Source organism: Budorcas taxicolor, chromosome 5 (genome assembly GCF_023091745.1).
Source record: "Budorcas taxicolor isolate Tak-1 chromosome 5, Takin1.1, whole genome shotgun sequence".
NCBI lineage: Eukaryota > Metazoa > Chordata > Mammalia > Artiodactyla > Bovidae > Budorcas > Budorcas taxicolor.
In genome coordinates this window covers 10,614,620-10,629,399 of record NC_068914.1, presented here as the reverse complement: position 1 = coordinate 10,629,399, position 14,780 = coordinate 10,614,620, and the positions used below count along the sequence as shown (strand labels likewise).

Sequence of the window (14,780 nt, the reverse complement as noted above, 5' to 3'; positions counted from 1 at the left end):
CATGTACACAGTTTTAGGGAACAAGCCACTTTATAGGCCCCGAGAAGCCCCCTATATACCTGCTGTCTGCTTTCAACATTCACCAAGTAAGCTGAGGCTTGGTCTCAAGGGACCCTGGGATGCTCAGATCTTGGTGTTTATCCTCAGAGTTTACTTACTGCTGGGAATAAAGACTAGATAGAATAAGCTAGAAAGTGTCCAAGTACCTTAAAGGAAAAAGTGTTTCCTAGATTGTGGAGTGCAGAATCAATTACATCAGAATCCCTGGAGATGGGGATAGGGTGCTTGTTTATATTTCACATTCCCTGGACCGTCCCAGACTGAAGTGCCCAGAATGATTGGGGCCAAGGCCTGGGCATTTTTATTTTTAGCAAGCTGTCCAGGTGATTCTCATGCATGAGGAAGCAAGCAGTACTACAGAAACTGGTCCAGAGTCAAGCAGCATCAGCATTTTGGGGCCAGTTCCCAAACCCACCCTGCAGAGACTGTGGGGCCAGGACCCGACAATCTGGGTTAAAACAAGTCCAGCAGGTGATTGTTTTGCAGCCTGAAGCATGAGAAGCCCTAGTTTAGCCAGAGAGGGCCACGGCTAGATGAAATTGGGTGCACAGCTGCAGGTAGATGGTCCCAGTGAGGAAGGAAGGGAAGGGTGGTATTTGTGCTGCATCTTGAGAGGCAGTACTTGCGGCTGAAAGCTCCCCAGAGGCTGGTGTCTAGGAGCTGGATTAGTCCCGGAAGAGGCCAGCTGCCTGCGGCACCTGGAGGCCCTCTCCAGTGAGTCCCAAGACAGAGTGCCCTGATGAGAGCTGGCACAGAACAAGGATGTGCCTGGCCTGTTAGAATCCTGGCCTGTCCACTCTGTGAAGCATCCCACTCAGGCACCTTTCTTCTTTGTTGAAGGGCAGAAGTAGGAGGAAGGCACTGGTCAGCATGGAAGGTGTGATGTTTGTAGTTCTCAAGAGAAAGCAGATCTGCAGGACTGTAATCACTGTGTTACCTTCTGTGTGCAGAGTGAGGGCTGGACAGAGTGGAGGGGAAGGTGAGGGTCCTCCCCGCCACTGTGCCCTGCCCAAACTCCCCTCTGAGCCGTATATGGTACCCCAGGTGCTAGACTAACTTTGCCAAGGGCAGTGGACCCTGCTGGTGGCCTCTTGAGAAAAAGTGGAGGCCAGAGTATGTAAAGACTGGGCCATAAGCAAATTTCCTAATTTTCACAAAAAGAAGGGGGCTTCCCTGGTGGCTCAGTAGTAAAAATCCACCTGCCAGTCAAGAGACATGGGTTGAATCCCTAATCCGGGAGGATCCCACATGCCCTGGAGCAACAGAGCCCTTGCGCCACAGCTATTGAGCCTGTGCTCTAGAGCCTGGAAGCTGCTGACTGCCTAGCCCACGTGCGCAGCTGTTGAAGCCCGTGCGCCCTGGAGCCCGTGCTGCAGTGCAACAAGAAGTCCACACACTGCAGTGGAGAGTAGCTTCCGCTTGCCACGACTGGAGAAGAGCCTGCGCAGCAACAAAGGCCCAACACGACCAAAAATAAATAAGTAAAATTATTTTTAAAAGGTGAGGGGAAGACTGTAGATGTTGGGAGTCTAAGAGTTGCCTGCTGATCCGGCGCTCTCCTAGGACATGTCCTCGTTGGGAAGGGGCGAGTCAGGGCGCTGGGAGTGAGGACTGGGCCTCCGAAGGTCGACCCAGGCTCTCTGGCTGCCTTTGCTTCTATCCTGGAGATTCCTAGACAGATAAGCTGGAGCGCGCTAGGCGGGTGGGGGATGGGAGAGATGTGTTAGAATCCTCATTTGACGGAGGCCCTCTTCCTCCTGTCGTGAACTAGATGAGGAAACGGGTGTCGATCAGGCTGTGGTAGAGTTAGGTGGTCCAGTAACTGATTGAGTGGTCCTGGGTGGGGAGAGGTTGGTAGCGACAGTGTAGGAGCGCCCTTTCAGTGTCACTCATTGGGAAGAATGCAAATGCCATGTTTTCCCAACCAATGAATATAAAAGAAAGCTGAGAGAGAGTGCCAAGATGCTTGATACTGGCCCGGGTTGCAAGAGATCTTGTAGGCTGGAGCAATGGGTAGAAGTTTAACAGGAGGGGGAACTTTAACAGGAATCAGCACCCTGCCTCAATTGTCCAGAACATGCAGGCATTAACAGTCCAGGGAGGCTGGGGAGCTACTGCCGTGGGCTCTCCACACCATACCTGGAGCCTTTGCTTCCCGGGGGAGCTCTGCGAACGAGAAGGGAGTGGGCCACAGACGTGGAACTGCTTCAGGCAGGAAATGGTGGGAAGAAAATGAGGCGGTTCTTTCAGAAGAAGGGGAAGACTGGAGGTGGGCTTTTGGGGAGAGGGGACGCCAGGGGGCGTGGAAGGAAGGACTATTCCTTGGGTGTGGGATGAGACCCGGCCTGTGGGGCCCTCCAGGGCAGAGCTCATCGTCTGGGAGCTCGGGGAATGAGCACCATCGCCCTGTGAGTGGCTGAGGCTGGCCTGCAGCCCGGCCTCAGGCGGGAACCCTAGCAGTCCCTACAGGTCCAAGTTCTGTGGTGTATTTATGTAATAATCCTAACCCCAGGCTCCGAGCCGGGCTGCCTTGCACTGAATGGACCCTGTGTGAGTTATTCGAATCTTGGAGGAACAGCCACAACCTCAAGTGAGCTCAGAAAGCCCTACCTGAATTGAGTCTTTTTTAAAGTTGTTTTTTTAATAGGCACACATGCATGGGGCCAGAAATGAAAATATAAGCAGTGAATTTCGTTTCTATTCCAGTTTTCCCCTCTAGAGGCAATCAGTGCTACCCAGTTCCTTGTTTAACATTCCAGGGATTGTAGGGTGTGTGTGTTTGTGTGTTCAGCGCTAATTTTGTACATTTTCATGTTTTTAAGTTAGCATACACCCAGCACTACACCTTTATTCACAACGGTGATCATTTCAAATCGCCACTCATAGAGCTGGCTAATTTTGAAGTGTATAATATAATATATAGATATATGAATGTAATACACAGAGTATCCCTTGTATGGATCCGTTATGATTTATTTAACCAGCCTCTTGCAGGTGGGTATTTAGGGATTCCTTCTGGTTGTTGTTGTAGTAAACGTCACGGTTAAGTGCATCTGGGAAACAGATCTCCAGAAGTAGAGTTTCTGAGTCAGAGACCGTGTCGTTGTTAATTTCAGCACTCTGTGTGTTCACTCGGCGCGCCTCGCCATGTTAGTGAGGGTGAGCGTCTCGTGTTCCTTTTGTGTCGTAGTTTGCATCATTTGAGTTTCTCTAAAGGCTGTTGGTCTTTTTCTCACCATGAAGCGTTTTTCCTGAATCTGCCCTTTCTCTTGCCTTTGTGTTATTTTCCTTATTTCTGTCTTACGCAGAAACTTAGTGTTATCTTTGGAGTTGAGGGCTACTTCTGAAGTCTGATGCTTAGGTCTGGCTGACATCTTACTTTGATGTGGGGAACAGGGCAGTATCTGGCTCCTCTGTTTTGTTTTCCCATCTCGCTGTGGGTGAGGCCTCCAGGCTCATTCCTCTGGGAGGTGGTCTCCAGGGAGAACGGTGTCAGGAACAGGACTGCAGCTCCTCTGGTTTTCCGATGGGTGGCTCCTCTTTATTCCATGAGGAGGTTCCTGGCCCATCCAGCATTCAGATCCCCAGGGTGTCGCCTCACCAGCGAGGCCTCAGGGTTCTGGCAGAGGGGTCAGACTGAAAGCAGCACCACTGGGGAGCTTAGTCGCCCCATCGCAGCGTCCTTGGGAAAAGGTCTTTGGCCCACACCACAGATCGCCGGTTCTCGCTCTCTGCAAGGTCACTAGGCCACCATCTGGCCTCCCATTGCGGTCACCCGTGGACCCACTGACCCAAATAAATTACCATGCCCAGAGGGCTGAGAACCAGACTCAAGGGAACCAGTGGCACCTTAAGGAAGCCCTTCATCTCCCTTAAAAGCAGCGTGCGGAGCTCTCCAGCACAGCTGTGAAGGGCGACCCAGAGTTTTGTAGGTGGATAATGGTGTCTAGAGAGGTGTTTTCAGAGTTCCTGGACCAGTAACATCACCTGGGAACTAGTTAGAAATACGAATTCTGGCTCTACTGACTCAAACCCTGCGGGTGGAGCCCAGTAGTGTGTTTAACAAGCCCTCCAGGTGGGTTCTGACGCACACTACAGTTTGAGAACTAGCTTGGGGCCTGGCGTGCAAGGAGGAGCTGCTCACCTGGGCTCAGCAGGTGTGATTGTTAAGGAAGCCTACAGGTTTCCTCACTTTCACTGGTCCTTGGGTACCTCTTAAATTGCAATAGCCACTGATTGGCAAGAGTAAGCAGGTTTCCTGATGGTCTGAGACTGTGATATCACAGCAGCTCGTGTCCCTCTGGGCAGCTCCTCTAGCGTGAGGCACGGCAGAGGGGTCTGTACAGAGGGGGTTGTGAGGACAGGTCTCCCACCATCACCAAGGATTTAGGTCCCAGGCCTGGCTCCTTCCCTTACTGCCGGCCTGAAGTCGCTTGCCCTTTCTGAGTTCCATCTGTAGGGACAGGGTGGTACTGCCTCGCTTGATCAGATGAGCCCTCCTGAGGGCTCTCCTTATTTCTGGGAATGGTTATCCCATACCCAGGGATTCCCTTGCTGGGTGAACCAGAGGCTGGAGAACAAAAAGTGTAGTTTGGGGCAGATGCAATTTGGAGCCCGCTGTGGATCGCTCAGGGTCTGTAGGTTGGGCGCAGGGAGATGGGAGCACGGGCTTTCCCTGATGCTGGATGGATGGTGATAAAGAAGACCCAGGCAGATGGACCTGGCCCCTGAGAATGAGATGGGAGAACAGCGTCACACCTGCAGCCTCCCTTGTCAGCACAGGTGGGGGTGGAGCCTGGGTGAAAGCGGTTTTCAGGGTAACTCACCAGCTCATGGGTGGCGAATCCTGTAATGCCCCGATTGCTGTTTCTGGCAGGGGCCTTGTGGGTAAAGGGTGAGCTGGGTTGCCCCACCCCGGGTCAGGCCTGATGCGGCTCCTCCTGCTGGGGCTGGCTTGTGGGTGTTGCTGTTCTCCAGTAAAGCTAATGGGAGCCCCTGGCCGAGCCTGAGCACACTTTCCTCTTTCCTTTCAGATCTAGCCATGAGCTACCCAGGCTACCCTCCGCCCGCAGGTGGCTACCCACCAGCTGCACCAGGTAAGAAGGTCTGGGGCCTGTGGGGGAGGGATTGCCTTCTCTTCAGAGGGTCTAGGCATGGAGAGGGGGAGGAGTGATGGTGCTTTCCAGTCATTTCCTTGCTCCCTTCATACCCACACAGTGCAGCCAGATGGGAAGGGGCTAGAGAAGATCTTGGATCCTGGGGCCAGATGAGGCCAGGGTTTGAAGCCACTTCTGAAAAGCCAGGATGAGGCCAGGCCCCAGTCTCTTGCCTTACTAGCTGATAGGAACAGACAGATATGTTCCATTCTCTGAGACTCAGTTTCCTCCTTTGCAAATGAATTCAGGCGTCTCCATCACGGGGCTGGCCCAGGCAGGCCGCGATAGCTGGTAGAGGCTCTGGCACGGTGTCCTCTGGAGCACCGCGTGGTGACAGGCGCCCTGTCGCTCCCCCTGCCCCGCCTGCACGGTGCGTGCGCTCCCAGCAGCAGGGCCCCTGCGCGCAGGGCGGGGAGGCGGTCGCTGAGGCTGTGGGCCAGTAGCAGGGTGGCCGCGCCAGCCTGTCCGGTACCTGTGCCCCACCACTTCCGCCTCTGTTGGCACTGGAGCAGGAAGCGCGGGAACTGGCAAGTGACTCTGGGGAGGCTCTGTCCTGGGTGTCGAGAGCTGGAAAGCCGCGCTGGAGGCCCCCAGGGCCTTTTTGCTGCCGCGGACAGGGCTGCTTCTGACAGGCCAGCCATGATGCTGGCTGCTGTGCTGCTCGTGTGGGCTTCGGTGAGGGCTGCCACGTGCGAACACTCACCGGGCTCCCAGCTGAGCCCTGCCTGGCAGTAACTCTCTCAGTCCTCCTCACAGCAATTGAGGCCATCACCAGCTATCCCCGCTTCACACGGGGCAACTGAGCCAGGATGGCTGCGTGCTCGCTCAGGGCGCGTGCCCCAGTCCTGCTGGTGGCAGAGCTGGGACTTCTTACTGCTGTTCCCCGACTCCTCCTTACAGCCAAGTCCTGCCTGCCTCTGTCCCGTCATCTTGCTCCTCCCTGCCTCTCACAGACGTGTGGTGATGGCACACAGCCAGATGAGCAGGCCAGCCCACCCCACCCGCTGTGCTCGTCCGTCACTCTGGACTCGGAGTGCTCCCTGAGCTCCGCACTCTGCTGGGCTCGGCACAGCCTCCCTGAGTGACCTGTCTGTACTCCTGGTCCGTGGTGGTGAGCCCAGGAGAGCAGGTCTGCCCTTGGCCCTCCTGCCTTAATACCCCACAGAGAGTCTTGGGAGTGTTTGCTGAGTGGTGCCTTTCTCCCCAAAAGGTGGGGCAGGTTCCTTCTTCTCTTCCCTGGCAGCAGGATCAGGCTAGACTCTATTGCCTGAGCGCTTTCACCGTGGCCTGTAGGACTGCCCAAGGCTCTGCCTGGCCTCCTCTTTGACCGCCTGGGAGCTTGATGTCTCTGCCTTGTCCTCTTGGCTGTTGATCGAGGGGCTGATGGACTCGGTGTTACTTTCAGGTGGCAGTGCCTGGGGTGGTGCTGGCTACCCGCCACCCACCATGCCTCCCATCGGGCTGGATAATGTGGCCAACTACGCAGGGCAGTTCAACCAGGACTACCTCTCAGGAGTGGTGAGTCCAGCCTGCCTACTGGGCTGCCCCGGGGGCCACTCATGTGGGGCCAGAGGGAGAAAGGCTGCTGGCTTCCGGGGTGTCAGAGGGGTGTGTGTTTACCTGTGGGCACCGAGGGTGTCGCACTATATCTCAACAAGGGTTTCCATCGAGGCTCTCGCCAGTTCACTGTCCCTCTCTGCATCTCGTTTTTCTTGATAGTAAAGTGAGGGGTGGGGGAGTGTGTTGGGCTGCGTGGTCTTCCAGGTTCCTTTCAGTACTGGGGGATTGGGTCAGGGTGAGGAATATGCATTGAGCACCTTCTGTATGCGCTCAGCACAGGGACAGGAGAAGGGTGAGGGTGTGTGTGTGTGTGTCATGCATGTGTGACCGGATGCAGGCGTGTGTTGTCTGTGTTCGTACATGTGGATGACTGTCCTGGTTGGGGGGGGGCAGGTGCCTGGTAACACAGGCAGGCATGCTACTTTCGATTTGCTTATAAAATGGTGTATTTTATAATCTAAAGATAAACGTATGCTCAGTGTAAACAGTGCAACCACTGCATAGTCTGATTTGCACCAGGCCCATGGTAGGTGCTGGGGATAGAAAACCCCAGCCCAGGAGTACCTGCCAGCCCCTGGGAGGAGACAGACAGTAGCATGAGGGAACAGCGGTGTGGTGTCAGAGCGAGGCAGGCAGGGTAAGGGGCCAGTGGTGCAGGCGGGGGCATGGGGACAGAGGGCAGGCTCGGTAGGCCTGCTGAGAAGCTGGTGGTGCTCGGGGTCAGCTTGAGCCGAGTGTGGCTCCGGGGCTCCTGCTGAAGGGCTCAGGGTGGGGAGGGGCAGAGGGATGGATGGAGTGTGGCCTTCCCTCTCCAGGGCTGTTAGTCTAAGGCTCCGCTTTGTGGACTTTCAGGCAGCCAACATGTCCGGGACGTTTGGAGGAGCCAGCGTGCCAAACCTGTACCCGGGGGCCCCTGGCGGTGGTTACCCTCCAGTTCCCCCGGGGAGTTTCGGGCAGCCCCCTCCTGCTCAGCAGCCTGTTCCTTCGTATGGAATGTACCCGCCCCCGGGAGGAAACCCACCCTCTGGGATGCCTTCATATCCGCCATACCCAGGGGCCCCTGTGCCAGGCCAGCCCATGTTGCCCCCTGGACAGCAGCCCCCAGGGGCCTACCCTGGACAGCCGCCCATGACCTACCCCGGACAGTCACCAGTGCCACCTCCTGGGCAGCATCCGGCGCCGAGCTATCCAGGGTACTCGGGTTCTGGGACCGTCACCCCTGCCGTGTCCCCAGCCCAGGTAGGTGCTGACCCTGTGCTATTGCCTGTCCAGGCCTGGCCGTAACAGCCTGAGACACGTGGCCTAGTGTCCCCTAGCAGGGACAGGGGAGGGCTCAGTCCTGTAGCTCTGACTTGTGGTTTTCAGAGCATCACTTTCTCACAGACTCCCCACCCCTGCTTGCACTCCTGAGGGCCCAGGGAGCTGCCCTGTTTGTCCCAGCTTGGGTAGAGGGTCCCTGTGTGAGGCGGGTCTGAACGCTCCAGGTACTCTTCGTTCTTCTTGTGGTATTGACTGCCTGGGCTTTGTGAGAACTGTCTCAAAAGGCCTTTGCCCAGTGGCTCTTAGTCTTTAATCTCTGGATGTGCCCTCCCAGACTCAGAACCAGCCCCTTTGAGTGTGGAAAATTGCTGGCGGCTCTTTCAGGATTGCTCTTGGCTCACTTTGGAGAGCAGTTCGTGTTTGCAGAGCCTAGAATCCATTGTCATGGTTACACAGCCAAACCAGCCAAGCACAGGGCTAGTGGAGTGTGGTTGACTACTATTTTTAGGCAGAGGGTCCATTCCCCTCCTTCCCCAACACCTGCACATCCCCCTACCCCTGCCCTGCCCTGCATCGCGCCTCTCTGCCTTCCCCTCATCTTCCTCTCAGCTTATCTCCTCTGTTAAAGCCAGTTTGTCTGGCATTAGATGGATGATCTAATCCATCAAGGGAGAGTTTAGGCAGGAAAAATACAGTGTGCTTGGAGTGTAGCCGTCATTGGAGGAAGAAGTCCAGCAGGCAAGCAGATCACAGAGTCCAGAACACAGTCCAGGAAACCAGAGTGAATCCAGGAGGTAGCCGGTCTGCATGTACCATCGTGAAGGCTGGACACTTGAAGGCATCCCGGAGGAACACCTGTTTATGATGTGTAGAGAGTGGACTAAGCAGGGCTGTTAGGGGAGCCCCGATGTGCAGTGCTGAGGCCTTGAGGAGAGGCTAGGACCCTGTTCTGAGGCCTCCCCTCCATCCGGAGCCCCGGCCTGGAGGACCCAGGCATAGCGTAGATTTCCAGCATCAGGACTCAGCTCTAGGGAGGCTCCTCGCCACGGGAGCCCGGCAGATGCTTCAGTGCCAGGACACGAGGAGCGGCAATGGTCACATTAGGCCGACTCAGTGTTGAGTCCCCTGTGCTGTCAACTGCAGACTCCTTCAGGTACCCCAACTTTTAGAAGGAAGGTATTTCCAGAGTCTGGGGCAGGCAGTCTCACGTCTAGGAAATGCAGCATCTTACTGTCTGTCTGTCTGTCTGAGTAGTTTGGAAACCGAGGCACCATCACAGATGCATCTGGCTTTGACCCCCTGCGAGACGCTGAGGTCCTGCGGAAGGCCATGAAGGGCTTTGGTGAGAGACCCTGGGTGGCACGAGTCCCTGCTGCCTCCCCCGACTCCCTCGGCAGTCACACAGTGGCTCTGTGGGCTGGGGTCGCTGGGTGGAGGCGGCCTGGCCGCCGGGTTAGAGAGAGTGTGGATATGGGGGTGTATCACGGATGCTCAGGGGAATTGGAGGACCCAGGCCAAGAAAGTCTCTAGCCACAGAGCATCCCTGTGACCCCACGCCCACTCCCACCTCTCCTTCCACCAGGGACCGACGAGCAGGCCATCATTGACTGCCTGGGTAGTCGCTCCAACAAGCAACGGCAGCAGATCCTCCTGTCCTTCAAGACAGCATATGGGAAGGTGAGTGTTGGTTCTTGGGACCAACAGGGACGGTCAGGGGTTCTTTCCTGAATCAGGGCATATCCTCCTGATAGGTGCAGCCTACTCCTGCTTTTCCCCAGGACCTGGATCTCCTAGATGGACCGACCGTAAGGCATGTTAGGGTGTTTCTTGGTGGCTCTCAACTGATGGCATCTTCTAGAGGCAAAGGATGCTCTGAAGTAGAAATCCCAGAGTCCACAGGGTACTGAAGTTTGCTGAGAGGTGCCCGGGGATCTGGGTTCTATCCTGGCTCTGCCATGACTCACCGAGACCATGGGCAAGTTATTTCTCTTTGAAAGAAGAGGCTTTAAGTACTGAACATACAGAAGTTTGACTCTGGGGGCTTTTGGATCTTACTAATAGAAAGATAAGCACTGAGTACATAGAGGCTAGAGCATGCGGGCTAGTGCTCTGGCCTAGTGTCTCTCCTACTTTAATGGGCTATGAGTTCCCTGGGAATCTGGTTCAAATGCAGGTTACAATTCTGTAGGTCAGTCTGGGGCCTGAGGTTTGTCTTTTCTGTAAATGCTGCTGAATCTGGGATATTGTTCCCTATTGGTCACCTCCTGTGGATTCTCAAAATAGGTTTTTTGTTTTTCTAAATGTCCAATTAGGATTTGATCAAAGATCTGAAATCGGAACTGTCAGGAAACTTTGAGAAGACAATCTTAGCCCTGATGAAGACCCCTGTCCTCTTTGATGCTTATGAGATAAAGGAAGCTATCAAGGTGTGTATGTTCTGTGTGTGTGGACTTGATGGACAAAGGCCTAGACCACGTGTGTGTCATAGCTCAATTATTAGCTACTGTTGTCAGTATAGCTCCTGGGGTCCAAGTTGTGTAGAAAAGGGAATTTCTGGTGGCTCCTCCAAGAGGCAAATGAGGCATCACTCATCATCAGGGAGCATCTAAGTCTCTCTGCCTTAAATGGTGGGAGCTGGGGTTCAGAGGAAATCAGTGATGCTCTGATGGTAGGGGTGGGAGGAGTGGGCGATACCATCCTCATTCATCAGGACTCTGTTGTTAGCAGATAACAGAACACTCTTGAGGAGCTTAAGCAGAGCCAGGGTGGAGAATCAGGAGGATAGCGACAGCAGCCTGACCTGGAGAGGGACGGGACTGGGCAGAATCTCTCACGCCTGCTGCCTGAGTGTCTGCTTCGTTCTTCCAGCTGCTTCTGTGCCTCTCCCTCTTTGGCACAGCATCCCTGTGGGCCCCTCCCTGAGTACCCGTCAGAGATCCAGCCACAGAAGAGGCCAGCTGTCCCTTGGTCCAAATTCCGAATAGGAGGCCGGTTTTGATGGACTTGGTTTGGGTTTAGCCTCCCCCTAGTCCTGTGACTGCCAAGACCCTCAGCAGGTGCCTGTGGATGGGCTGGGGCCACGCCCACAGATGGGGGAGTCCTTGGGAGCTGAGCAGGTGCCCCAGAAGGAATCTAACCTTCCTCAGTGGGCACAGTGACTCTTCCCGCCCCGAAGAGGCATCCCCTGGGTGTCAAAAGACACAACTAAGCCAAGGAGCAGGAGAAGGTGACTCCGTGGACTGTAGCCTGCCAGGCTTGTCTGTCCATGGGGTTCTCCAGATAAGAATACTGGAGTGGATTGCCATTCCCTTTTCCAGGGGATCTTCCCAACCCAGGGATCGAACCCGAGTCTCCTGCATTGCAGGCAGAGTCTTTACTCTCTGAGCCCCCAGGGAAGCCCAGAAAGCAGGGGAGGATTTGTTACTTGCAGCGAGTAAGAGCATCAGGGGTCTTTCCCAAAGCAATGTCTCCTGGAACTGCAAAAATGGGGAGATTTTAAGCTAACACGTGCATATTCGTGAAGGGGCTTGACTGGTCCACAGAGTCCATACCTGAAAAGGTCAACCTCATCATCCCTTAGGTTCCATTTGTTTGGGTGGTTGAGTGCCCAGAAGGGCTTAAATTCTGCAGAACAGCTCAAGAAAGTGCTTCAGGCTTGTCTTTACCATTGACGCAGAACCCAGGGTCTATATGTTTTGTTACCTTGCCTATTGCTCTGTTGTTCCCTTAAGGACAAGTACTGTGGCCAGGCTTGGGTCACAAAATGGTTTAGGCCAGAAATGGTTTCTCTTGTGTCGAGAAAGTCCTTCCTGATTCTGTTGCTTCCAGTACACCCTACCATATTGCCTCCAGTATCACTCCCATTTTATGGTCCAGGAACCGGAGGCACAGAGAGGTGAAGTAACATGCCGAAGGTCACACAGCTAGTGATCGTGAGAACCAAGGTTGCCCGCTGCCTCCTCACCGTCCCTTCCTCAGCCGTCTCTTCCGTCCTCAATGTTGTTGCCTTTTCTTAGGTGTCTCCAGACACTCCACTCTCCACTCTGGGAGTCAGGTTTTCCCACGTGTCGATGCTCTTGCTTTCAAACTGTTTTCTCAGTTGTTTGTCACTTTATTCACGGACTGAACTTGGAATAAAACAGATCTAGGTCCGCCTCTCAGCCCCACCATTGACTCTGTGGCCTTGGACAAGTCACCACACTTCTCTGATTTCTTGGTGTCCTGGAAGTTGGAATGGGGATAATCCTTCAAATGGGTCTCCACTTGTCACCATGTTGCTCTCTTTCCTGGTACTTTGCTGGGACTGTGGTGGGGAGTTTGGCTGCTTCAGGCCGGGGTAGCAGCAGCAGCAGCAGCATGATGAGTGGGTCTGTGTCTGTGGCCTCTTCCACTGGGGTTTGTGTCCTGAGGGATCATGGCACCTGCTCTTCCCTGCGTGCCAGCAAGGAGGCTGTCACAAGCTCCTGCCTTGTCGTGCGCTCTGGCTCCGCAGGGGGCGGGCACTGATGAAGCCTGCCTGATCGAGATCCTCGCCTCCCGCAGCAACGAGCACATCCGGGAGCTGAACAGACTCTACAAGACAGGTTAGGCTGGCCCCAGGGCCTCAGCCTCCGTGGCCACACCCTCTCCCTCCCGGGGCCTGAACTCTCCCTTCCTGACCTCGTCTCCTCGTCTCCTGCCATCCCCAACGCACTGGGCTTCCATCCCAGGCCCAGCCCTGATTGCTGTTTACACAGAAGCAGGTGACTGAGCTTAAGAGAGGGCTGAGGGAAAACCTGGGTGTGCCCAGGGCCAGGTCAGCCTGGGAGCATAGCCCTTCCTGGCCTCCAGTTGTGTGTTCCTGGGGGCCGTGTGGACCACCTGCTCCTCGTGCCAGCGCTCACTGTTGACTGTGCAGTGGGCAGCTTGGTCCACGGAGCTACAGGGTGGCCCTTCCTGGCATCTCGCTTTCAGAATTCAAAAAGACCCTGGAGGAGGCCATTCGGAGCGACACGTCAGGACACTTCCAGCGGCTCCTCATCTCTCTCTCTCAGGTACTTTCCCAGGGCAGAGCTTGGGCCCACGGTAAGGAGAGGTGAACGTCTGAGCCACGGGGAAAAGGAGCAGGGAGGGAGGATGTGGCTCCAAGGAGTGGCCTTGCCTCACGGCCTGCTTCCTTTCAGGGAAACCGGGATGAAAGCACAAACGTGGACATGACCCTCGTCCAGAGAGATGTGCAGGTGAGCGTGACGGCCGCTCACCTGGCTTCCTGAGCAGAGGGCGCTTCCCACTTCCTTGTGTTATGAGGGGTGGAAACAGCAAAGATGAGGAGTGGATTCCAGACTCTGAGTTTCACAGGCTCTGCTGCTTATCAACCGTGTGACCTTGAGCAGGTCACCCACCTCCATAGGCTTCATTCAGCCTTCTGCCCTGTAGGAGGGACCACGTGGGATAATATTACTTTCAACAGTTGGTAGATCAGTGATGGATGTGGGATTTCATGTGACTTGGTACTTCTCTTGTGTTTGTTTGCCTAGACCATTATTCTGTTAAGCTTTTGATTTGCGCCTAGAAACCAGCTGCCATGTTAGTTGTGTAGCCTTAGAATTCTGCCCTTGTCTCCAGCCTGGTGTGAATTGCAGGCTAAAGGGGGAACTGTCTCTGGCCATTTCCTCTCTTTGTCCAGGGATCCAAGCGCCTCTCCAGAGTCATTTGGGTTTCCCACCAATGATGTCAGACCACCGTAGCAGTTCTGCTTGGAGAGGGCCCCAGCTTCCTGGTGGGCTGGAGGGCACCGAGGTGTCCAGGTGAGGACACTGAGGCCCAGGAAGGCGGAGCTGTGTCCCGAGAGACCTGGAGGCAGAGCCTAGACAGAGGCCCAGACGCCCCGCTCACTCCCTGTGCCCAGACAGCGCCTGCCCCTGCCCTGGTCCCGGTCCCCTCCTTAACATCTCCCTGGCTTGGGACCCCCATTTCCATAACTGAACTTGAGGCTGGACATCCTTAAAGCCCCAGGCTCTGGCCTTGCCCAGTGGGGACTTTCCCATTGCTGTTTCCTGTCCAGGCCATTTCTTAGCTCAGGCAGAAGTTGCCTTGGTTGAAGGGTTTCGTGCCGACTACTCTGCCTTCTTAGTTCTGGACCTGCTTGGCCTCAGCTTGACTTGTGGGGTCTCTGAGCCCCTGATGGGCACCTTCTGGCCTCAAATATTGGTGCCTTTAAGTCCACGAGCTGCTGCTACCTGAGGCTTGGAAGGCACTTTGGAGCCATCTGGTTCAAAGGTTACCAATTGGCCTGTATACTGAGCTTAGACCTTCAGCAGTTTAAGAAGAAACTGCAAATTCTTCCCATTTACAAACATAAAATGGTGTATGCAATGAAATGATAGGCAGGCACCTATCACATAAAGTCCCACATCCATAACTGCGATCTGTCAATTGTAATATCATTATTCTATGTTTCTGCTTATAGATAGGGAAACTGCCTTTAAAGGTGAGAAATTTCACATGGGACATCTGGATTTCTGGCTCCCCTGCCAGCTTAGTTGGTAGAGAATCTGCCTGCGGTGCAGAAAACCCAGGTTTGATGCCTGGGTCGGGAAGATCCCCTGGAGAAGGAGATGGCAACCACTCTAGTATTCTTGCCTGGAGAATTCTAGGGACAGAGGAACCTGGCGGGCCACGGGCTTGTAAGAGTTGGACACGACTTAGCAGCTAAACCACTACGTGAAAAGTGGATCTGGGGGCTGTGAGCCTTGTTTCTCTGTC

General features: G+C 54.9%; 1 protein-coding gene across 1 annotated transcript in view; it reads left to right on the top strand.

The window, feature by feature from the left end:
• The window catches only part of ANXA11 (annexin A11), a 42,312-nt gene that overhangs the window by 20,789 nt on the left and 6,743 nt on the right, over window positions 1–14,780 (top strand). The window contains exons 2-10 of the mRNA XM_052641156.1: window positions 5,094–5,156; window positions 6,622–6,734; window positions 7,629–8,015; window positions 9,291–9,378; window positions 9,619–9,713; window positions 10,349–10,462; window positions 12,529–12,619; window positions 12,990–13,069; window positions 13,199–13,255. Coding sequence (XP_052497116.1) covers window positions 5,102–5,156; window positions 6,622–6,734; window positions 7,629–8,015; window positions 9,291–9,378; window positions 9,619–9,713; window positions 10,349–10,462; window positions 12,529–12,619; window positions 12,990–13,069; window positions 13,199–13,255 — 1,080 coding nt within the window. The 5' untranslated portion in view covers window positions 5,094–5,101. The remainder of the gene's footprint in view (window positions 1–5,093; window positions 5,157–6,621; window positions 6,735–7,628; window positions 8,016–9,290; window positions 9,379–9,618; window positions 9,714–10,348; window positions 10,463–12,528; window positions 12,620–12,989; window positions 13,070–13,198; window positions 13,256–14,780) is intronic.